Source organism: Phacochoerus africanus, chromosome 3 (assembly GCF_016906955.1).
Source record: "Phacochoerus africanus isolate WHEZ1 chromosome 3, ROS_Pafr_v1, whole genome shotgun sequence".
Lineage (NCBI taxonomy): Eukaryota > Metazoa > Chordata > Mammalia > Artiodactyla > Suidae > Phacochoerus > Phacochoerus africanus.
Genome location: NC_062546.1, coordinates 177,935,715 through 177,961,256, shown reverse-complemented (window position 1 = coordinate 177,961,256; position 25,542 = coordinate 177,935,715). Strand labels below are relative to the sequence as shown.

The following is a 25,542-nucleotide window of genomic DNA, read 5'->3' as shown; positions in this document are numbered from 1 at the left end:
AAATACCAAGTCCTTTTCCTAAAGCACTTTTTTTTTGTCTTTTGTCTTTTGTCTTTTTTCTTTTTAGGGCCGCACCAAGGCATATGGAGGTTCCCAGGCTAGGGGTCTAATCAGAGCTGTTGCTGCCGGCCTACGCCACAGCCACAGCAACGCGGGATCCGAGCAATATCTGCGACCTTCACCACAGCTCACCGCAACGCCAGATCCTTAACCCACTGAGCGAGGCCAGGGATTGAACCTGCAACCTCATGGTTCCTAGCCGGATTCGTTTCTGCTGTGCCACGATGGCAACTTCCAACATAAAGCATTTCTTTAGACAATACATTTTGCATCCTTAATTTAAACAAAGCAGGATCTTTTTTCAAATTGCAAAACATGTATGGAAAATTACAATATCAAATAGTAATGATATAATTCATCCTTATAAGCATGCTTTATCCTGTACAATTTAATTCATGGCTTCACACAATTTTAGAGCTCAAAGAGCTTTCAGAGAAGAATTTGCCTACATCCTCTCATTTCACAGATGAAGAAACAAAGGTTGGGTGTTCTTATGAGATTTGCTCTTAAATTCACACAGCTGATAGAGGCAGACTGAGATTAGAACTCAGGTCTCCTAACTATTACGACCTTTCTGCGAAGCAGAAGAACAATAGAAGGAATAATAGAAAAATAACCAGAAAATTCTCTAGCAGTCATATGTGAATGGCTAATGGAAATAGATGAACTCTTTTAAAGGTATGAACCAAGGAAACATACTCTCTGGTCTGCTCGTCTACTAATCTATCTAACCTACACTAGCGTTCTTCCGGATTGTATTTTGAGACTATGTAACAAGTGATTGACCACAATTAACAAGTGATTGACCACAATGGAGCAATAATTATCTGTCTATTTATCTATCTCCCTACCTATTTACCTACATATTTTATAGATTATCTATAATAGATAATTTACCTCAAAAAGATGGCTATTTTATTTCTAAGAGACAGTACTATTTTATTAGCATTTTTCTTCCATTTTAGTGTTTGAGCAGAAGTTTTTATAGTTATTCCAGGTAAATAAATAACAAGAACAATCACTAAGGCATTGTAAACAGGAATACTAATTGCTATGCTATTCAGTGGGGAGGGCAGAGGAGGGGGAAGGGCTACAAGTTTTCATGAAGCCAGGGTGCTGGGTAGGGTTCTGAACAATCTCGGAAAGGGTGGTATCCCAACATGATATTTTCAATGGGAAAAAATACTGCAGAAAGGGCTCTCAGATGTCAACATTGCTTAATAATATTAAAAAAAGGTTTTAGGTTTTGCAAATTGCCACTTGCATATATTAATTTTCAATGAACTCACTAGAGTGATTTTTTTTTTTTTTAGCACTTTTAGCATCCAGGTGTTTTATGGAAAACTGGATATAATAGAGAGGTAGAGCAAGCATTGCAGAAATTGCGACATAAATAGAACCCACATGCCCTCTGGGTCATTCCTGCATCTCCCTGTTGGCACATATGCAAAATTTAGTATCTTCCTAGAGCACTTCGTAAATATACCTTGAATGGAATTGTGTTGGTACACAAGCCTTATCTCCCCTACTATGTAAAGTTTTCCAAATCAAGGACCTTTTCTCTGTCATGTTGCAATCCTTGAAGCTTCTCTCATTGATTGTCCCAGATTGGATGCTTAACACAATTGGTTGAAAGGATGAAATATTAACAAGACAGACTTATCCATGACATTTACAGAAATTTAGAAATAACCCATGCTTATTACTATATTTACTAACTTAACCCACAATTTATATCATATACTATATTCTTAAGATTTTGATACCATTTTAGAATAGTATTTCTTAAATGCATGTCCCAGATTCTTCTGTATCTATGGATGAGTTTTCTCGTATCTGAGAATAGTTTAACATAAATTAAATTTGCTTAAATTAGGAAAATAATCTAATAAAAAATAATACAAATCTACTGATTTATATGAATAACTTACAACTGAGCTATCCTACACTATTTAAGTCTTTCTGTTTAGGATTATATTTAGAATAATTTTGAAACCATGGAGAATTAGTTTATATGTTGTTGGCTAATGAGAACAGAGGTGAACCGAATATTAGTAAAGGATGCCTTCACACAAGGTGGAGGCCAAATTACACCGTTATGGACTGTACAGACTTTCAAAATATTTTGAACAGAGACAAGTAATGGGAAAATTGAACCATTACTTGTCTCCAGTCAGTATAGACATAGCCAACCTATATAAAAGGCACTGCATCAGCTGGCACCACATATCTTGTGCATGATAATTTAGTCTTAGCAAAACAATATTTTTAAATTTAGATGTGAAGTAGTAGGGCATATGAATTTTTTTGATTTTGTTCTTTCAGAGAAGATTAACTTATAAATGTGTTTCATAGTTGAATACACTGATTTTATATTTGTATTATTAAATTAAAATTAGTAAAAAAATAATTTAGCTCAATCTTGGGAGAAGTGATCTGTTTTCTTTCCTCAAAAGAATGTAACAGATTATAAGAAATACACCTTATAGAATAATCGAATAGGCTGTGTGGGAACCAAGTTCATGACACGCTGTCTTCCATTTTGGGAGAAAAATGACATTGTTAAAACTTTAAAAATAGGAAATAATATATTTTCTAACTTTAATTTTACTGTGAATTTAGGAAAACAAAAGGATATAATTGTTCTGGGGGTTTCAATTGGTCCAGTCAACTTCAGTTGGTCCACGGAGGATGGCCTTTTCCCATGGGAGGGCTAATTCTTAGCTCTCCTGCGTAAATCTCACCCTTATAGCCTGGGTCCTGGAACAGGAGCAAATTCACTCAGGGTTCAAGTAAAGTTCAGGGAGAATTAATGGTAATCATGGTAAACATGTACAGAAGACAAAGGAAGACAGTCACAGAATCAGACCTATGAAATGACAACATAAGAGTTATGATGTGTGTGTGATTATATTCTTGTATGTATATATGTATATAACATAATTATAATTATATAGTTAATTATATATATATATATACTTTCTTTATTCGCTCTATGAGTATTGAATGCCTCCATTTATCTATTCATCCAGCCTATTTTTCTATCTAGGGATTACTGTCTTTTATGGTGTACATTAGAGGACGTGACATGGACTTTTGTTTAGAGAAATGTGGGTATAAACTCCAGCATTGCTACTTTCTAGTTATTTCATCTTAGGAAATTTACTCAAACTCACTGAGTTTCAACTCCTCAGCCAAAAGATGGAAATAATAATAGTGCCTATATCTTACAGGTTGTTGTGGGGACTCAATTACATAAAAACGTAATAGGCCTTGCACATCAAGGACTCAGATAAAAAGAAGACCTCCCACTAGTTCTTCACCAAGGTGTTTTTATTTTTTCCTAGTCATATATTGTTTTGAGTCTTCTACTTTAACATTTCTACTTTAAGAAAGGGCAACACGATCCAGCCCAACTAGGCTATCATTATGATGACTACTGGAGAATATGGTTAATCTGCGATCATCTATGTTGATGGCCAAGGGCAGTGGGTTTGTTTTGTTTTGTTTCTAGACAAAGCTAGAATGATGCTGTTATTTATTCTCCAGCTTCATTCCCACTTCCCTAGCTGTGTAGGTCCATCTGCTCTATATTCCAGCCAGTAAGTCTCAATATAGGACTGTCTTCTAGACAGGGTTCTTAAAGACATGAGAACCCCTATATATTGCTGAGGATAATTCGCAACATGAAATGCTCTTTTTTGAGATTAGAGATTGGACTGAATTTTTGTTTGTTTGTTTGTCTTTTTTCCTTTTCTAGGGCCGCTTGGCATATGGAGGTTCCCAGGCTAGGGGTCGAATCGGAGCTGTAGCTGCCGGCCTGCGCCAGAGCCACAGCAATGCGGGATCCGAGCCGCGTCTGCAACCTACACCACAGCTCACGGCAACGCCGGATCGTTAACCCACTGAGCAAGGCTGGGGATGGAACCCGCAACCTCATGGGTCCTAGTCGGGTTCGTTAACCACTGCGCCACGACGGGAACTCTGAATTTTAATTTTTCATTGATTATTTATTCTACCTCCATATTCCCCTTGCTACTTTCTAGTCTAATTTTTTTGTTGTTCTCTTTTCTTCCATATATTATATGTATAAAATTTTGAATAGGGTGCAGTTACTCAGAGATTAAAGATGAATATAGATTACGTGTAAATTGAAAAAATACTATTCATTGTATTTAATTAAAAGGTAACAACATTGATCTTCATAGCTGAAAATATGACACTTCTTGCTGTAATCTGAAATTCCAAAAGGCTCATTTCTTTTGAACACCTAGAAATTTTCTGGAAGTAGACATTTTTAGTCTAAGTTAAACAATGTCTTAGTTAAGGAGCTCACGTAATATGTATTTTATTCTCTCTGGTTAATGTCAAGGATTTCAAATTTCAGTGAGGAACTTATAACCAGTATTTGAATATGAACTTGGTATTATTTTATCAGCAGTGTTATTATAGTAGTGAGATAATTTCTATAAGGAATACAAAAATAACTCTGATGTGTCTGTAAAGTCATGTCCTCCCTAAGCAAAATGAATGATAACTTGGAACTTATCTAATAAAGGATCTGCCTGTACATCAGTTGGGATGGAAATATTAAAGATGACTTCTTTAAAACAAATTCATCTTATAACCTCTAAATAATGTTATTGATCATAGGCTGATATAAAATTAAGGATATAGCCCAGGAAAAAGAGCAACAGGTGGTATCACATCATCACTATGTAGATAAACATCAAAAGGCAAAAAGAGAAGTCTGTCTTGTAAACATATTCTGGACAGCAGAGACAGGATCAGTATTAATAAGAGGATCAAAGCAGTCCTCATAGATTGAATTGACCTCTGGAAAGAAAGAATGCTTTTTCTTGTTATTGGATAAATATGTTGATGGAAACATATCCCACCAATAGGAGTAAATGGATATGAGAAACTATTTGAGACGTGTTCTCATCTACAGAAACGCCCCCAAAATACCATGCCAAATTACGTACATTCTTCTAAATAAAGCATAAATATCACACTGCAATGCAAGATGATTAAGCAAGTTGTTAGACTAGGCACTTGTATTTCCTACCAGTTTTATTTAATCCACACAGTAATACATTTTCCAGGTTAGAAAACTGGTAAAATAATGGATAAAGGCTATTTACTGTTCCATTTGGATATCACTTTGATTTAAATCAATGTAGTACCAATATTTTATATCTTGGATTCTGGTGTCAGAAAATCTGGAATCAAATCCTCTCTCTATCTCTTACTAGCTGCAAGTAAGTGATAATATCTCTAACCTTCAGTTTCCCCATTTGTAAAGGTGACTAGAAATGGTATTCATCTTTTGGCATGTTATGCCTGATTAAATTTAAAAATAACATGTATATATAAAATATATCACATGCTTATTTAAATTACATATTACTGTTTTAATCACTACTGTCTTATCATTGAGTCTACTACCATCATTTGACAAAATGTAGGTAAAGATGAGAGTTTTTGTCATACATTGGGACGATTCGGTCATTTTTCTCAGTGAGAATCTTCTTGCTTGAATTTTGGGTCATTACCTAACAGACAACGTATCAGACTCTCGCCACTTCTTATTTAAACTAAAATATAAAGTAAATTTTACTCTACCCTTGTACCATGCTATTTAGCATTATAGCTGGATCAAACTCATGCTACACCACTGCTATGCTCTTCTGGTCACATTATTTTGTGATGTCAAATTTTGCTGCCAGTCTGAGGCCCTGTCTTTAGCATATATTTGTGGTTTGGTTATTTTTTTTTTTACTATAAATCTATCAATATTGCTTGGTTGATTTAAAGGAAAAACAATGGGGTTGAAACTTTCTCAGTGGCTCTGACAATTCCAACTTGGTTCTGAGCAACATATGACATTGTTGGTACACACAGAAGTTTGATTTTTAATGTGTACCTTTTGGATTTTCATCAGAACCAGCTGTGATTACTTGAACATGCAAAGCCTCACCAACTAGACTGTGAACAAAAAATCCAAGCAAGTTGGCATATGCCTGTGAACATAACTGTTGATTCTTTTTTTCAGGTTGTTTTAGAAAGAAGTCAGAGATGTTGACAATATATTCAACCATATGGAATTTAAAAGCCAGTAAGTGTTTTTGCTTTTAAGAATAACGAGCATAACAGTGCTGTGTTAAAAGAAATGACAAGTAAGCCTACCATACACTTGTGAAAGCAGGAAAACAAAACAACTCTGGACAGAATGCTCCTGTCAAGAAAAGCTTTTTCTCAGTAGGGTACAGAATGGTTGCCTAGGAGATGGATGCTAATTGCTGCTGCTGCTGCTGCTGCTGCTGCTGCTGCTGGAAACTAGTCAACAAGGAAAGCACTGTGTTCGAAGTGCTCTGCTAAACAAACACCCTGGATAAATTCATAAAAACAGGGAAAGAAGGAAAGTTCCTTGCTTCTACTTTTTGCTTAATTTGGAGAGTAAATGGTCTCTCTGAAGCTATGTCCTGTAATCAACTGGTGATGAAGGAAATCAAAAGAGCAAATTGGTTGTTTTTGTTGCTGCTATTACTGTTCTGTTTGCTTCTCTGGCACCCTAGCTAATTAAAGAGGACAATGGGGGCATATTTCTCCCTGGCCAGACTCCCACTGATCTCAAAGGGTCACTCCAGCCAACACTACAGCTGTAGATCTCTTTTTCCTTCAAAGATTTCTCCTAAAGACTTACTGATTAAAACAAAGATAAATTTAATCTATAGGGAAAAATGTCTTTGCAGTAAAGTTTGTCTATGGAGGTAAATGCAATTAAGATACGGAATCCTGACTGCACAAAGTTTGGTTCCGATGGGTAGTTAAATTTAAGAGAATTTATATCACGTTCACTGGAGACAATGGAACTATGCTTAGTCATCATGGGAGCTACAAATGTGAGAAAGACAAGGTGTTCTTACATTTAAATTATGCTTGAAAGGGAGGGAATCTCATTGAAGGACATGTTTTGTTATTGTTTTTTAAGATTTCTCTAATAATGGCCACAAATTTGAGCTGATCTATCCACAGTCACTCATATGGTCCTCTTCTGAAATGCATTTGCAGTGGGTTGAGCTAGGATCTGGAGTACAGTGCATGATTACAGGAGAATTCCCTACCCTCCCTCTCTCTTTTAATTCCGTATTTCAAAATATGTGCTTAAATCCACAATCTTGTTTAGACTGACAATTTAACCTACTCAAATGAAGTTTTTTAGAACTTGAACAGAATTGGCCTAATATTGAAATTTAGTCAAGGGCTTAGTAAATTAAGATGATTATCAATGGAAGGATATTGCAGGTTAAGGATATTATAGTATGGAATCAAAAGTAATTAGAAAAGCAAAGCACAGATCATAAATAGTATCTACTGGAAAACTGTACTTCTAGTTTTAAGGGTACAGCAGGAAATAAGAAAAAAAATTTAAGCAAAAGAAATATACTAAGCAAATATAATCTAGCTTTATACTTACATATTCTAGTTAAAAGTTTGCTGTTGGAGGTGCTGGGGGATCCCGATGTAGTAATGTGTGCATATTTATATTGGTGCTTGTAGTAGTTCACATATTAAACATTTACTAATTAAATCAGCTTGTAATATTTTATTAATCTTGAATTAATTTGAGAAAGACATTTCTTGGGGAATATGCCCCTCTGAAATTTTCAAACTGCCTTCAGATCAATAAATTGAATATAATAATAAGGCACTGAGGGAATTGATAAAATGCTTTGAGCTTTGAAATGCTCAGCTTTGCACTTTGTCAAAACCATTACAATTGTACTACTCCTTGTAGACTTGTGAGAAACTGGATTATCTTCTGCATTGTCTTGAACACATCACATTGTCAAAGGAATGTAGCATGAAACATTATTAACAACATTAATGAAAAGACTACATATTAATAAAACTAAAAGAGCTTAAGTAAATTCATCCTTAGAAGAGTAACTGGGATAAGCAATGTAAAAGGTACTGTGTGTGTGTGTAGAACAGCCCTAGCTCATATACGCATGCATGTGTGAAGGTGTGTGTGTATGAATTTATGTGTGTGCCTGAATTCATGCATATAAGTGTCTCCCCATGTTTTCAAAGTTTCATCCATATTTGGGTACCTCAAAGGACTTGAGCACCAGGTATGAGTCCAAGATTTCACATGGGGAAATCATCATCTCTGTAGTTGCAAAACCTAGGAATGTCTGAGACAGATGATATGATGGAAAAATGGAAAAACATTCTAGATTTCAAAAAAAAAAATCACTGGAGTTCACTTTTAAAGTATAAGTGCTCTATGCACCAGAAAGAGTCCTTACTAGTTACTTCCATAAACTTAGATATTTCATCTAGGAAAAAACTGCTACATTAACATGGTAAAAATCACCAGCTGAGCTCCTTCGAACTTATGCCCAATATAATAACTTAAGTAAATCTTTGGAGGCCTTGTGACCTAGAAGCACATGGAATTTAGGAACTATGTGATAGGAAAATCACTTTGTTCACAATATATCATAGGGTACATTCAATCAGCACACAGACAGACCAACATGTCTTCTGTGTAATTACAGTTTGCTTAAGCCTCCAGACCTTACATGGTACCAAGAATGAATGTGCAAACAGCAACACAGAACAGTCACCTCAGGTGCTTTCTTCTTAGCAAGTCTCTCATGAACTATACATATTTTAAATAAATGATCCTCCATCGTCTACAGCTGCCTGTTTTACTTTTGCTGTTGGAGCTATTTAAAATATTGTCCACAAATATTTTCTTTTTATCAGTTCTGCAAGGACTTGGCAGACTTTTAGTCACCAATCACACATGGTAATTCTTTTTAATTTTCAAATTATAACTGAGTATATATAACCTGAGCACTGTGTTTCAATGAAACTGCACCCGGATAAAGGTACAATGAAATTCATTACATTATGAAATTTTGCAAACTAAAATGCTATAGTAAAAGAGAAAACAAAAAAACTGAGAATAAAGAAAAATAGTTTTGAGCCATCCTTCCCTTATTCTTTAGTAATGTTTGTTAAATAAAGCTCAGCCACAACAAGATAAGAAGGACCTTTTTTTTTTTTTTTGGAAAAATTCCAAACAGGCAAAACTGCTGATAGTTAAAGATTTTTATCCAGAGTATCCGAGTAGCAAAATCAAGAGATTTTGTAAGATTACTTTTTTAAAGTAAGAAAATAAGTGTCAAGGCCAATGTTATGTTTGTACTTGGGTGTTATTATCATAGTAAAAGGCCAATAGCTTAATAGATTTTTAAATTTTCTTTATGGTAAAAATTATTCTAGAAAAAAATGACTTCTGTGTTCTGGATTAATTAATGCATCCCATGGAAATACTAATAAATGAATTTCTCTCCAACCACAGGATACAAGATGTTCATTATGTTAAGACAAACGAGAACAAGTAATAAAAACTTCAAAGTTATCTTCAGAAATTTGCAAGTAATATACAAATTCTACTTCAGAAAATACCCTAGGGAGCTGTTGAAATAAAATTTTACATTCATGATTTTGCTTCAATGCTTTTCACTTATCTCAATCCATATCTCTTCTTTGTGTCCTAGGTCTCATTGTTACCAAGCACACCTCTAGAAACACATGCAAATTGGGAGTTTCAACTATATCATACTGAAAACTGTCAAAAGCATTCACTTTTTTTCAGATTTAAAAAAATAATTGGCCATTTAAAAAACTGAAGTGGGAGTTCCCGTCGTGGTGCAGTGGTTAATGAATCCGACTAGGAACCATGAGGTTGCGGGTTCGGTCCCTGCCCCTGCTCAGTGGGTTAACGATCCGGCGTTGCCGTGAGCTGTGGTGTAGGTTGCAGACGCGGCTCAGATCCTGCGTTGCTGTGGCTCTGGCGTAGGCCAGTGGCTACAGCTCCGATTCGACCCCTAGCCTGGGAACGTCCATATGCCGCGGGAGCGGCCCAAAGAAATAGCAAAAAGACAAAAAATAAAAATAAAATAAAAAATAAAATAAAAATAAAAAACTGAAGTGTAGCTAATTTACAATGTTGTCTTAGTTTCAAGTCCATAGGAAATATATATACATATGAGACTCAGATATATGACTTTTTCAAGCTCTTTTCCATTATAGGTTATTATAAGATATTGAATATAGTTCCCTGTTCTATATAGAAGGTCCTTGTTGTTTATTTTACTTTATTGTATTATTTTTTTAGGGCCGCACATGTGGCTTATGGAGATTCCCAGGCTAGGGGTCGAATCGGAGGTGTAGCTGCTGGTCTACGTCACAGCCACAGCAACACCAGACCTGAGCGGCATCTGTGACCTACACCACAGCTCACGGCAATGCCGGATCCTTAACCCACTGAGGAAGGCCAGGGATCAAACCTGCGTCCTCATGGATACTTGTCAGATTTGTTTCTGCTGAGCCACGATGGGAACTCCATTGTTGTTTATTTTATATGTAGTCATGTGTATATGTTAATCCCAAACTTTTAATTTAACTCCTCCATGTCCCCCTATACCCTTTGGTAACCAACAGTCTATTTCTATGTGTGTGAGTGTATTTCTGTTTTGTGACTAAGTTCATTTGTATCATTTTTTTATATTCTACATATAAGTGATATCATATGATATTCATTCTTTGTGTGAAGACGTGGAAGCTTTATATCAGAAAGCAAGTGATTATCTAGAAAGCATATAATTGTAACTCACTATAGCAACAGTTCTGGTGGTTCCATTGTAGGAGCCCAGCAGAAAGAGAAAGGTAGATCAGTTTTGATGGAGCATCAGAACTAAGAAAAACATAAGCATGGGATGCTATCTAGGCAGGTAGGCTGATGTGGGAAGGCTACGAGGCTTTGCAATGAGATTGAGGGGTGAGATCCTGGGCATATGAGGGATGTGCAGGTGACTGCTGACAACCTGAAGAAAGTCAAGAAACAGAATTCAGGAAGTAAATGGAAATGTACTCAAAACAAGTTCTATTTACTTCCCAATTTAGCTTCAGACAGGCCCCCAATAGGCAGATGCTACTGTCACCATATGCTATGCCACACTGAAAAACACAGAGCTTCATTTGCCATGAAAAACAGTTCCAGGGAAGTGTTACGTGGAGCTTCCTGATGATATGAAAAGTCAAGTTTCATAAAAAGGTCTTGAATTTTTCTTAGTAAAATATGGTGATGAAAATTTAATTTACTATGAAAATACATAAAAATATATATCATTTTCTTCTGACATATAAAGGAGACTTCTAAATCAGTACTTGTATCTTTATTTTTCAAAATGAAATTACAATTTCAATATTTCATATATGATAGCCCTGATCATTAAGAAGTTGACTAACTTTTGCTTCTAAGAGTATGTCCAAAATTAGGGTTTGGTTTTCATGCTTTGTTTTCACCCTCCTGCTAGTTAGTCACTTTTCCCCAACTTTTACAGAGACCCTCCACCCTTTAAAAATGTTTTATTTGAGCTTACATTTGAGCCTGTTTTCCTGAAAAGAAGTTTGTTGTACAAGTAAAGACTCTTATAAAACCAGGGAATTTTGTGGTTTCTGCTCCCTTTTCTTGGATAATTCTGAAATGCGACATGAAACACTGAGGCAGGAATGACTTCGTCTGACAGTAACAAGGTGATCAAAAGCTATAGGAAGAGAAGTACAGTTTTAACGCAATCATGTTAACTGAATCACTGTACTTAAAATTTTATAGAACAGAAAAGAAATACCTTGACATGTTAATCAAATAGATTTTGAAAATATTTTCTAAAAAGGATATTTGGTAATTTTCATTTTCCATAGACCTGGGAAGGAAAAGCATTTTTTATTTATATAGTTTTTTTTTTTCTTCACATCCAGTTACATCAGAGAAATAAGGAAGAAGTGAAACATCATTATTTGAGTGCAGGAGACTCAAGCATTTCTAATTACAATAGAAGAAATGCTCATTTTTAAATTTACTTTAAAAAAATTAAACATAATTTGGGAGGTTTTATGCCTCCACTTAAAAAATTAAATCAACCTTCTCTGGTAAGTCCAGTCTAAGATGCTAGATTATCAGCTCTAGTTTACCTGTAAATAATGAAATACAACTAAAAAGGAAACCTGTGTCACCAAAACAGCCAGGTTCTTAAGCAGATTTTCCATGGTGCATTCAGATCATGTGGACAGGTTAAATGTGGTCCACAAAACACTTCAAGAACTAAATTTTTCTTGGGCCAGATGGCAGATATTTTCATGAGGACAGAGATCACATCGATATCCTGATTAAATGAACTTCTCCTTCACTTTGGAAAGTCGCATCTGTCCTTGACTTGAACTCATTTCTCTCTTTCTTTTTCACTACAATCACTTGAGAGAGAACTGGCCTGGAGGAACTGTATTACATGCTTTGTGACTTGGTTTAAGTTTGCAATTTTTTGAGAAAAGGCAGTTTCTCCTTTATTAGAATTTGGGCTCTAGCTTCAGGAGAGTATGTTTATTCCAATTTTCTCAATGCTTTAGTCACAAAGCTTGGTTTCTCAAGGTTACAAAAAATAACCAGTAGCTAATATTTAAAGAAAGAAAAAATATATATACTCTAGTTTTAAGATAAAGGATAGCAACATGCAAAATTCAACAAGGGAAGGAGTTCCTGCTGTGGCATGGCAGGTTAAGAATCCCACTGCTGCAGATGGGGGCGCTGACTATGGAGGCATAGGTTCGAACCTGGTGAGTTAAAGGATATGGTGTGGCCAAACCTGTGGCGTAGGTCAAAGCTGTGGCTCAGATTCAATCCCTGGGCAGGAAACTTCCATATGCTGCAAGTGTGGCCACAAGGAAAAAAAAAAATGCAACAGGGAGAAAAAGTATCCAATGAATTGATTCATTTAAAAAATTGCTTATAAAAGTAATCATTGTTTTTCTTATTTTATTATTTCCTCCTAAGAGAAGAAGAAAGTCCACTAAATACCGAAATAATTAATGATTAGAATTGCAGAAGGTCAGTTGGAACATCTTTTATTTTAATTTGTCAAAAAGAAAAAATTTATCTCATGAGATGCTTCTATCATTTTTAATAACAAAATGAAAAATATATCTAATTGAAATTTTTCCTAAATTAATGAATAATTATTTTGTTATTTATTGAATTGTTCTTTATTACCTAAAAACTTTTCATTTCCAAATCATTTTATAGACTCAGAGAGAAAGTATAGAAAAAAAAGGACATTGATGATATTTTATTCAGGTTGACCTTCAAAAATAGGATACATAACATCTCTCCAAGACAATACTGGCATATTCTTTTAAGGAAGTATAATTAAGCCTATGACTTAGAACATCCATTTGCTTTAAGATTCAGCTTATCCATTTGTCAGAAATGAAATTTACGTGAGCTCCCTGATCTATGGCAGAGAGGCGATCCTCACCTTTCAGCCAGATGATCAGCAAGGACGTGAACTTCAGAGTTCTGTTTGCAGGATATTTCAGTATTATTTTCTGTCGAGGCCAGTTCTACTACATTGGGCTCACTTTTGCAGTAGCAAGCCTGACTAGTTGTTCAGTATCTATGAACTTTTAGCTGTGAGTCTATAGATGTCTCTTAAAAAGGTCATTTATCCTGATTTTTCATATTCTTCCCAGTTCAGTTATTTTTATCAAGAAAATATTTCTAATAAGATGTCTTATTGCTATCTTAAGTCAAAGATATATTTTCTTTACTCCAAACCTTCACTCCCATGTTTGGAACATAGCAAGTCTTTTGCTACTTCCTTCCTTGACATTCCTTTTATTACAGCATTTCAGAGTCCCTATTTAGTTCCTTTCTGTCCTGGTCAACTCTTGTATATAGCCTTTACTTTATTTATTTATTTTATTATCTATTTATTTATTTTTGGTCTTTTTGCCTTTTCTAGGGCCACTTCCCACGGCATATGGAGGTTCCCAGGCTAGGGGTCTAATCGGAGCTGTAGCCACCGGCCTACGCCAGAGCCTACACCACAGCCATAGCAACATGGGATCCGAGCCGCGTCTGCCAACTCTACCACAGCTCACAGCAACGCCGGATCATTTACCCACTGAGCAAGGCCAGGGATTGAACCTGCAACCTCATGGTTCCCAGTCAGATTCGTTAACCACTGCGCCATGACGGGAACTCCGATATAGTCTTTACTTCAAATATAGCCTTCTTTCATGGTTTTCCCATTTCCCTCTCTAGTTCCATATTCCTTTCTACCATCATCTCTTCCAAAAATGTATTGCATACACTGTAGTATAATTTTTGGAGTCCCATTTTGTTTATGTGATTTCATTATTCTCAAAACCACAGATGGATACTAACCCTCTCTCTTCTTTACCTCAGTTCAAAAAATATGTATTAGCACCTACTATAGAACATAAGCACTGAACTACATACCAGAAAGAACATGAAGATGAATGAAGCACAGCTTCTACCTCAAAACACTTACAACCTGGTGAAGGGGACAAAACAAGTAACAAGTAACCTCAGTAAAATGTTCGATATGGTCGATACTATTAGCAGGAAATAAACATGGTACATGGAGGTATTTCAAAGAGGAAGAGATTCATTTGAGAGAATAAAATGAAATCAGCTCATGGACTTCGGATAACCTCTCTGTTGTATATTCCCTTTCAATTTTTTTTTTCTGCACCTGTGGCATGCAGAAGTTCTGGGCCAGGGATCAAACCTGTGCCACAGCAGAAACCTGAGCCATGGCAGTGACAGTGCTGGATCCTTAACCTGCTGAGCCACCAGGGAACTCCTCAAAATATTTTTCTATCATTTGTTTCACAATGCTGGATGTGAATGAAACCACAATAGATTGCTTGGGCAAATTAGTTTGTTTTGCAAAAGAGAAGATTGTTAAGTTCAATCAGAGGACTGGCCATTCATGCTAGACTCACTTATACAAGAATCAGAGGTGCTCAGGTTCCCAGCCTTGACCTGTGTTCCCCAAAACAAAATTTGGGGAAACATTGAGTCCAATTTTCAGGCTGCTGATGCTGAATCATCCCAATTATACAAGATTTTTCTCTGAATCTTGATTCCTCCTTTATTATCCATTTTGTCTAACATCTTCTGAAGTTTGAGTATTGCTGAGATCATCTGTAAAAGCAGACATTTAATTCTCCTTTTTGTGTTCTAGTAACTACACGGCGTTTGCATATTTGTTAAAAGTTGACACGAGAGAGCCTAGGACATATGCTTTCCTCTTTGCTCATCAGCTTGGCTGGGTTTAGAATTGTATTTCCTCTGAGTGTTGCTAAGCAGTGAATCATTCTGTGAGGCGAGCCACAGGGTGAGCGGGTAGGAGCGGTTCAGTGTCCTTTTCCCCTCGGGACTCGTGATGCCAAGTCAGATCATGCTTAAACTACCAGGTCGGCAATGCAGCACCAGTTGTTCCACACATCTGCTCCTGGTATGAATTTCCAGACTCCCCTGACAGTCGAAGAAGTGCTTTCTGTAATGTGCTAAGGAGCAGTGAAGTGTGAGGGAACAAGAGGGCTTGATACACTGAAGCAGAAAGTCAGTAGCTTGGAGAGGAAAAAGGGCAGAGGGGTGGTGACTGCTGGGTATTCCCTGGGCTACTAACCTCCCAACAAAATAAAATTTAAACCTGAAGCCAAGCCTCAAGGTGGTATTTGTTATGCAGAGACAGATATCATTCTCAAGGATATACAAGCAATATAATCAATTTATACGTACATCACACTTGTCAAAAAAAATGAAGTGATTGATTGATAATGAATATATTCTCCAGGTATTAAAGCAATTTCTTTGTTCCAAATTATTAAAGTTTTTCTTATCTTTTTTTTTGTCTTTTCTCTTTTGAGAGGAGAGAATTCTTAGAAATTGAACAAGAGATACAGGCTGGGAAGTGCGTAATCCTAACCAAAATACTGACTTAGAGGGTCTAAAAATGAACCCAGGAAGACTTGCTTCCATGACTGATGTTTGTCATCTACTCACTACAAATAAAAAAAAAGATTTTATAAACTGTTTAGATTATTCTCTAAATAGATATTTTAAAAGCCTCAAAAAATTGGAATACAGTAAAAGAAAAATGTGATGACACAACAAGACAGCAAATTAGAAGAAAATTTGCTAAGGTGTTGGAAAATAAAAGATTAGGAGAAAGGCTCAAGTAAAAAATACAAGGTACTAAATTATATTTACATCTAGAAACAAGTGAGACAGAAAATTTTTACAAGTAGGTCTGAATTTTTCTTAGCTAAAATCGATAACATTGATTAAAATTCAAATTCAGAACAATGATTTTTCAAAGTGTCAGTGGCCCAGAGAGAACAAAAAAATGCTTTTTTAAGTGCTTGTGATGTGGCTCTGACATTTAACACAAAACAGATGCTAAAAAAATGAGAATGATTTCCACAAGTGCACAGGAGAAATCTTCCGGAGGAACATAACATGGGAGTAAATGTGTATGCAAATTAATCTTAATTTTAAAATATCATATTATATACCGTTAGAGCTCTGCTCTGCACAACTTGAAGTGTTTGTAGGCAACTAAAATTCCAAGGAATAAAATCATGTATTATTTGTTGAGTCATTGGGCTTAGTTAAAAGGAGTCTAAAGAAACCAAGTTTTCCTTAAATTTTGATTCATAATTACCGGCTTAAGACAATCATATCCTACTCCAAGACTTTGGCTGAAGAACAAAGATAGATATAAGGTAGATTTTTATAGGAACCGTATAACGGCACATTTAAATAAACAACTGTATCTGGTGCCTGTATTTTTCTCCAATGCATAAAAACATTACAAATTCGAGTTAGCAACACCTGCTGTATACAAGCTCAAACCTTACCAGGAGTAAGAAAGGCAGTTCTTTATTATAATGTCCATGTAAGCCAGCCTCCAATTAGGTTTAGATCCTTCTATTTACCAACAAGACAAGCCGCATATGATTGAAACTAATACCCCAAACCTATTTCAAATGGAGAGAGACCACATAGGACAAAGCAAACGTGACAAATACAAACCTCACGGAATGGCCTTTTCTATCAGTCCTTGACTTTCTCACTCTTTCTAGCCCCAGATGCCTAACCTTTCGAAAGAAAACACTGAAAAGATCCCCATTTTCTGTCCTCATCCACCGGCGCCGCCAGGCCCAGACGCTTTGCAGTGAGGCCGTGTGCTTTTCTGCAGATCCACCCTGAATGCTAAATAACTGCTCTGCACACTCTCTGCGGAACTCAGGGAAATGGCAGCCAGAGCGATGAGTGGTTGGCATGGCAACAAGGAAAGGAAAATCTGCAACCTCTTGTATTGTTAGGCCAGCTTGTTTATTTGCCTTCGGGGGTGGTGTGGATATGGCTTCAGTCATTTACCAGGAGAAATGGTTCTGTACGATTTCGCTCTCCATATATTAATATATATTATATATAATATGCCATGCTTTAAACAGAATAATGACCCCGACTTGTAAATCTCAAATATGGGAATGCGGGCAGGGGGGAATGGGATGGCAAGGAAAGGCAGGTTCAAATTTTCTAAGATTGAAAAAGGAGAGAAGCTTAAGGGTATATTGAGATTTTTGCACATGAGTGACAGCAACCTTTTCTTCCAATGTGCATTTTCAAGCTTAAATGTATACTTTCAACAACAGTAAATGTAGACATCTGAGTATGTTCATCACTTGGCTGCTTGAGTCTTGAGGATCTGAAAGGGCAGGCCAGACTTTAGACGTGCATCTCCATTGGAAAGTTCTGAAAAAGTAACTATGGATAACCCAGAAGAGCTTTTACAGATTCCACTGCTTTGGCAGGGATTAGACCTGGAGAGAATCCCCAGAAATGTTGAGGAAACAGCTACCCTGGGAAATCAAGGGGTGGTTAGTGAAAAAATGCCCTTAAATCTTTAAATTTACTCTGAGACAGATGATGCTGGCTTTTGATGATCACAAAGGTATTTTATATGGTGGCTGGTGTTTCTTACTAGTGTTCAAAGCTCTGTACCATAGGATAGTCAAAAATCACAAAAGCAGGAATTTAAATACTTCAAATGATCCAGCAATCCCACTCCTGGGCATCTATCTGGAGAAAACCATAATTCAAAAAGATAATATGCACCAGTATGTTCACTGCAGCGCTATTCACAAAAGCCAAGACATGGAAACAACCTGAATGTCCTTCAGCAGCTGAATGGATTAAGAAGACCTGGTATATACTATATATATCTATAATGGAATACTACTCAGCCATAAATAAAGAGTGAAATAATGCCATTTGCAGCAACATGGATACAACTAGAGATTCTCATACTAAGTGAAGTCAGAAAGAGATGGACAAATACCATATGATATCACTGATATGTGGAATCTAAAATACGGCATAGATGAACCTACCTACAGAACAGACACAAGACTTGTGGTTGCCAAGAGGGAGTGAAGAGGGAATGAGATGGACTGGGATTTGGGGATTAGTTGATGCCAAGTATTACATTTGGAATGGATAATCAATGCATACCTACTGTATAGCACAGGGAACTCTATCCAATCCCCCAGGATAGACCATGATGGAAGACATTACAAGAAAGGGAATTGTATATATATGTATGACTGGGTTACTTTGCTTTACAGCAGAAATCGGCACAATGTAGTAAATCAACTAGAGTTTCATAAAAAATACATAAAAATAAAATAAATACTTCCAAGTTTTGGCATCTATAAACTTCTCAGAATTGCCTTTCTTTCTCCATTCATACTAAAATCTGGGAATAAAAGTCTGATTTTCTGTCATGCAGACATGATCATTCTGCAATGGAAGAAGAATTGTCTTCTCTGGCAATGACTGGTAACGGCTGCAACGGCTGTGCTGTTCTGAATCAGGGCAGCATGGGGCTGTGGAAGGAGCACTGGCCTATTAAAGTGGGAGGCAGGCCTGCATGCTGGCTGCAGCCATATGTTCTTGGACGGCTCACTAGACCCGCAAAGAGGAGGGTGTGTGAAAGGTCATCTTACAAGAGAACATCCAGTCTTCTTGATGTTATCTTGATATTAACTATAATGTGAGTTTCTGTCCCAACTACAAATAAGGAACTTCAAGATGAGGCTTCTAATTTTCACTTGGAATTGAAACTCTAGGGAGACCAAAATGCATCCTGTTTTCTTTCTTCAATGAAGATATGGTGGAAAAGAGAGAAAGGGTTTATTGCAAGCCTTTACTCTTATTATTCATGTTTGGAAAATAATCTTAAAACGACTACTTTAGTCTTACATTTTACTCATTTATCAAATAACAGCAGCTTTCCTAAGTGACCTGATTCTCAATGGTTTCCTCATTGGATTTTTAGCCTTCTGCGGCATGGCTTCTAAAAAGGCCACTTTAACAAGGAAATGTAAGAAAAATTCTTAAACAAAAAAAGTTATGATATAGTAGGTGAGCATGTAATTCTATCCACCTTTCTATGGATTGGCTTTAAATTAGAAGGTAAGAGACAAAATCTAGAAGGGTAAGCTGTAAAGAAATATATTTTGTTATTTCCTTCCAGCATTTGCTGCCTAATCCCTACTCTGCTGCTGCCTCCCCTGCTGTCTCAGGGCATCAGACCAAAGATAAACTGACTATGGGCTTGTATATTTAAAAATTAACAATTACTATGGCCCAGAAATAGAGGTGAACATTGAAAAGGGTGAATGAGAGAGAATGAGGCCACTTTGACGAAGGAAGGAAGGAGGAGAGAGATGTGATGGTCGCAATTCATTTATTATATAATCTTATTTATAGAGATGGATACAAATAAACAACATTGAGGAAAAGATTTGTTTCAAAAATGAAGAGAAGGCTATAGCAAAGAGGGAAAGCAGAGGGAAGACCTTTGGATTCAACCAGTAATGGCCTGGACACTATAATATATAGCTAAGGACTTGATGTCACTGGGGAATAACTCATGTTAACAATGTTCTGAGAAATATTTGTTGTAGGTAAATTGCAATATACTCATAGGTTATATGAAATGATAAAAGAGTGGGCAAGTATATAGCCTAGTCTCTCTTTAAAATAATCACCTCAAAATGCAATGCCAGCTCATATCCGTTACCTCCATCATCAGAGGACAGCATTTTAAAAGACTGTATCTGAGATTTGAGCACACGTCTTTTCACTAGGGCTGATTTTTGTTTGTAATTTGTGCAATAGTTATATATACACCATCGATAATACACTTTATTATTTTATTAGGCTACAGTTTGAAGGGAAATTTTATTGCACATTAACTTATCCCTGGAACATCCTCTGTAGGTGAGAGGAGATGATATTTTCTATTTTTCCCCTCCTACTGCTTTCCACACATGGGTAATTGATGGGTTCAATATTTAGCCTTTTCCTTCTGGAGGGAGACTGGTTTAAAATCACATCATGGTTTGGATTGAAAACATCGCCCTGGTAACCCACAGCTGGCTGTTTACAGCCTTTGTCGCCGTGAATATATACATAAAACTTATGTAATTAGTCTCCCAAAGGTAATGTAATATTCACTTGATATATGGTAAGCTGAATTCAAAATCATCTCTGGATGGTCCTGAACCCACTTAAAAGAAACATCTGTTAGTCCCTTTTTGATTTATATTATTTTCTCGAAGAAGCTGACAAGGACACACTGACCTGGCAAATAGATTTTCTGATGCTCTTAAATACTTAATTAAGACCATTGAAAAAGTGAAAGAGAGAAGGACGTGGGTTCTCTACTGCTTGACCGAGCACGCTACAGTGATTTTTTTTTTTCTTAAGTATATTATAAGCCTCCACAATAGTCAGTGAGAGTCAACTAGTGAGAGTTCAGGAGACAAAGTAAGACTTTTCTATAGCTTTTACTATTAATTTGAAAAGAATTTTCTTTCTTTCTTTTTTTTTGCATCATTCATTCATTCACTCAGTCAACACACACTTACTGAGTCCTTGAGGTATAATGGCAAGTGCTGCAGAGAGACGAGGAGGAGAAAAATCTCGGTCTCACATTATCTCCTTTCCACAACCATTTTATCCTACCATGTCCTCAACCCTCCATGCCTCCATCCCTTCCAAATGTTCCCAGTTAGTGCTCCAGACACCCAAGTCCCACCCTCTTCAAGCTGTGCTACATTCGGCTGTAGAAAAATGTTTCTTAATCAAGAGTGCCCTGTCGGGAGTTCCCATCATGGCTTAGTAGTTAACGAACCTGACTAGTATCCCTGAGGATGTGGGTTTGATCCCTGGCCTCGCTCAGTGGGTTAAAGATCTGGTTGCAATGAGCTGTGGTGTAGGTTGCAGATGCAGCTCAGATCCTGTGTTGCTGTGGCTGTGGCGTAGGCCGGGAGCTACAGCTGATAGTCAACCCTTAGCCTGGGAACCTCCACATGCTGGGAGTGCAGCCCTAAATTGTCAAAGGCCAAAAAAAAAAGAGTGCCCTGTTGTCCATATTGATACCACTACCACCACTGATAATAACAATGGTAACTGATAGACACTATTTTATGAGTCCTTCACTTCACACACCCTACTATCTCATGCAATCCTCCTTGTAACCATGAAAGGTAAAAATAGTATTTTTATTTTATAACCACAGTTTTTTACTAATGGGATGTATGTCTATTGGACACTGCACAGCTTTGTAACTCCTTGAATTAGATTGGTCTCTGCCACCCTCTGTTTCCTGTTCCACATAATTTTCTACAGGGTATTTGCCTTTTTGTATAGCAATTGCCAAAATCCCAGCTTCTTAGAGCCGGGACATCTTGAAAATGAATGTGGTATGATCTAATGTTGAAACTGAACTATCCTGAACTAATGGTTCTTGCAGTATTTGACAGCTGTTGAGTATCGCAGTGTTTCTTCTGAGAATTGAAAACACTCTACCACACTCTTGTGTGTTTGCTGTGGTACCTCCAGACGCTTCTGCACACAATCTGGGAATTTGTTTGGAAACAGTCCCTCTTCAACTTTGCCTTTCTATACTGCTCATTTGGCACTTAACACACTGTCTTCCGTATTTGAATTAATTGTACACACAGACCTCACATCTGCTACTAGATCAACCACTCTGTTAAGTTCAGAGACCATTCCTTGCACATGCCCCAGCACAGATGCCTGTATGGAGAAAATGTGCAATGATAGTTGCTGAATGAATAGATTAAAAAAAAAATCACACTGCATACATATATAATTTCTCCTCACTCATTTGACATCTTTCATAGTTCCTTATTAAAAATTTTTTAAAGAATTATTTTTTGTTTTGTTTTTGTTTCTTGGCTGTGCCTGTGGCAAGCATAAGTTCCTGAGTCAGAAATTGAACCCAATCCACAGCAGTGACAATGGAGAATCCTTAACTGTGAGGCCACCAGGGAACTCCCCTCATTAAATATATTTTTTGAACAAGTGCATGTGGATGTGTTGCTAATTGAGTGTAGAAAACCAATCTTTAAATAAGTAAGGGGTGATTCTGAAGGGGCCATACCCTTTCTTCCCAGTAGTTTACTTACTCTTTCTGGAATAGCATGTCTGCAAGTTACTGGGTTCAAATGCATTAAATTCTGAATTACAGAAGAAAGGAAGATAATGGTGAAGAATATTATAGGACAGGCCAGTGTTTCTCTGTGCCATTAATGACATATTATTAATGGTAAAGATGACTATTGGTAGAAATTAAACTTTGAAAGGAAGTACTGAATATTAAATTATACTATGTTCTCCTTTAAGCATCTGTATATTAATTCTTAAAAAGCTATCTGAGGAAGTATGAAATGGGTCATGTGTATGTGTATGCATGTGTTTTCTTTTCTTTTTCTGTTTTTAAGGCTGGGAGATGGACTCTACATTCCTTTCTTAATCAATCAGATTTAAATTCAGTCTTATTTTAGAGAATCAATAAGAATCTATTTGTGAAATTTTCTTTCAGTGAGTTAAAATGCTGACAGTTACTAGCAAAACACACATACATTGAGCCATTTGTCTACTAAAATTAAAGTGGTAGACATTAAATAGGGAGATGAGAATGAAAATATAACTAACTTGGGGGAATGTCAGGCTAGTTCCCATGATCTTTGTTTTTGGTGTCTAGTTCCCCTGACCAACTGGCATTCCAGTCCTAGCACTGGTGAAAGAAGATCAGTGCTGTAAATTAATTCACTTTCAGCCTAAATAGACTTCATAGCACAAAGTAAGCACTGGTGACAGAAGAGCCCTTCGTTACCTGGTGTTTCTCTGTCAGCTGAAGTCAGTTCTCCGTTGATCCCATTCTCTTTGGTATCTGAATAGGTGCCCTGTGACCCATGTTCTCCAAAGGCGCCCTCTTCATCCTCCCTGTACGGGAATCCATTGGCGCTTCTGACAAGTCCTTCCCCTGCCCCACCTTGATCCTTGATCTCAGGTGGATGTGGGTGGGCGGATGCCTCTGTTAGTTGAGCTGAGGTCCAGTGAGGTGCCTTTGCTTCATCTTTCCGATCATCTGCCATTCTTCAATGCCCTGTGACGTCACCTGTGATAGGAAGAGGAAAAACAGCAGCCATCACTTTGGGGAAAGCTTATCTGATATTAGTAGAATTGAAGTAGGGGAAAATTATAGCAAACTCACTAGGTAGCTAAGTCAAAAAAAAACATGTTCCATAACCCTCTTTTAATATCAAGAGGCAGCCATTGTTAACACAGATCTTTTCCATTTAATATCAAGAGGTAGCCATTGTTTTTATAGATCTTTTTGGGAATATCTATTATTTTAATATAAGATCACCATCAGTTTACATATGCTCTTTTTAAAACTAGCGTTTGGCATTTAAGGACATATCTGAGCTAACTGTCATTGGCATATGACATTGACTCTACAGTAAAGGAATTCTTTAGGATAGGGAAAAATATTTCCTATGAGGAAATTGGATTGAAAATGGTAGGAAAAGGAATGGTTGAGGGGAAATTCTGGATGATGGAAAATTACTCCAAGTACTCTTTTAAACTATAACTCTCTGCAGAACCTAGAAAAGATAATAATCAATATATTAGCACTTTCAGTTTCAAAGATGTTCAGTTCGAATCAGAGGTAGATGTGATTTTCTGGATTCTGTGTATTGCTGACTTAATTTTTCAGGAAACTTTCCTAAACCCTATCTGTAGATTAAAAGGGAATGACATTTTCTCTTAGTTAAAATCTTAATAGAGAATAAAAACGGTAATATTAGGCCTATGTCATAACTTACAGTATTATTTCATAATTACATCAATTAAGTTAAATCACTAACATATATTAGGTGCCTGTAAGTTAGGGTAAAGTTTGAATAAGTCCTGGAGTAGGTTTCTGCACATGTGGAGCAAATGGCAGACCCTTATATCTGCCTTCACTTACAGGATGATGCCACTAAATTTAGCAATGGAGTTGGCAAGAGGTGATACATCACATAGTTATGAAAAGCTGTTGCCAATAACATAGCTTCATTGGTGGTCTACTGTCCCCACACGGATGATGACATAGGCAACGACAGTCTCTGATGGAAACTAAGAATGTTTTCTTTTCTTCAGAAACAGTAAGTCAAGCTAAACCCTCCAAACAAGCAAACAAAAGTTGTATTAAGTCAAATCTACTCCCAGCTACCAAGCTCTGTTTAAAATTGTCACAAATAAATTAAGCTGCAAAGAAAGTAAGCTTCCTACCAGCTTCCTAACAAACATCTGTTTTGTTTTGTTTTGTTTTTTGCTAATAACTGAATTTTAATGCTATTCTCAGGTCCCTACTCTAATTTTCTGTTTCTACCAGGCAGAACTAGCTAAGTCAACCCATTTAAAGTAATTTAACAACATTATTCCCCCCCCCCCAATTGCTTCCCATAAGGGTTCTATTTACCATCCCCATGAGCATATTTAAACAGGATTACCAATAATAATAATGTTTAACTTTTAAAACAATGATTGAAGGGCTTGTGAATAAACCAAAGAGCATCCCCATAGCACTGATGATGTACAAAGACCTATATGCATGGAAGAGTTTTCACATCTGTAAAATGAGGACAAGGCCTAGTTCACTAGTTCGTTGCAAAGTTTACACGGAATAAAATGAAAGGCTCAGTACAGTTCCTGGCATGCTCAATAATTCGCAATTACTACCTTTCTTATTGTTGTTATAATCACACTAACGGTCATCATACCACCAGTCTTTATATATAAAATATTCTAAGTATTTTTTTCCTGGAATTGTTGGCACAGGAAAAGGAGACTGAAAACTTGGTAAAGCCCAATAATATGAGTTACTTGCAAGTCTGTCCCCAGATCTCATAGACATGAATGAACGTTTCAAGGCAGCCATGGCAAATGTTTGAGACACGGGGGCCTGATGGGAGAAGTGTGTCCTCAGAACTCAACATTCCATGTGTACACCTGAAAACTTAGTCACATCCTTTATAAAGATGATTTGGCCATGTTCTAAACTCCATTCTGCCACTGTCTTCCGGTCCAATATCAAAGGACCTCAATTGGAAGTCTGAGGATTGTGTTTCTTCTGAGTTTTTGTGGCCTCTTCA

The 25,542-nt window shown here is 36.7% G+C and overlaps 1 protein-coding gene across 8 annotated transcripts in view; it reads right to left on the bottom strand.

Annotated features, from left to right (window-relative positions):
- Positions 1-25,542, bottom strand: part of MAP2 (microtubule associated protein 2) — a 300,866-nt gene that overhangs the window by 58,873 nt on the left and 216,451 nt on the right. For all 8 annotated transcript variants that reach the window (XM_047773380.1, XM_047773386.1, XM_047773379.1 and 5 more), the window contains one exon: positions 23,232-23,516. In XM_047773380.1, coding sequence (XP_047629336.1) covers positions 23,232-23,493 — 262 coding nt within the window. In that variant the 5' untranslated portion in view covers positions 23,494-23,516. The remainder of the gene's footprint in view (positions 1-23,231; positions 23,517-25,542) is intronic.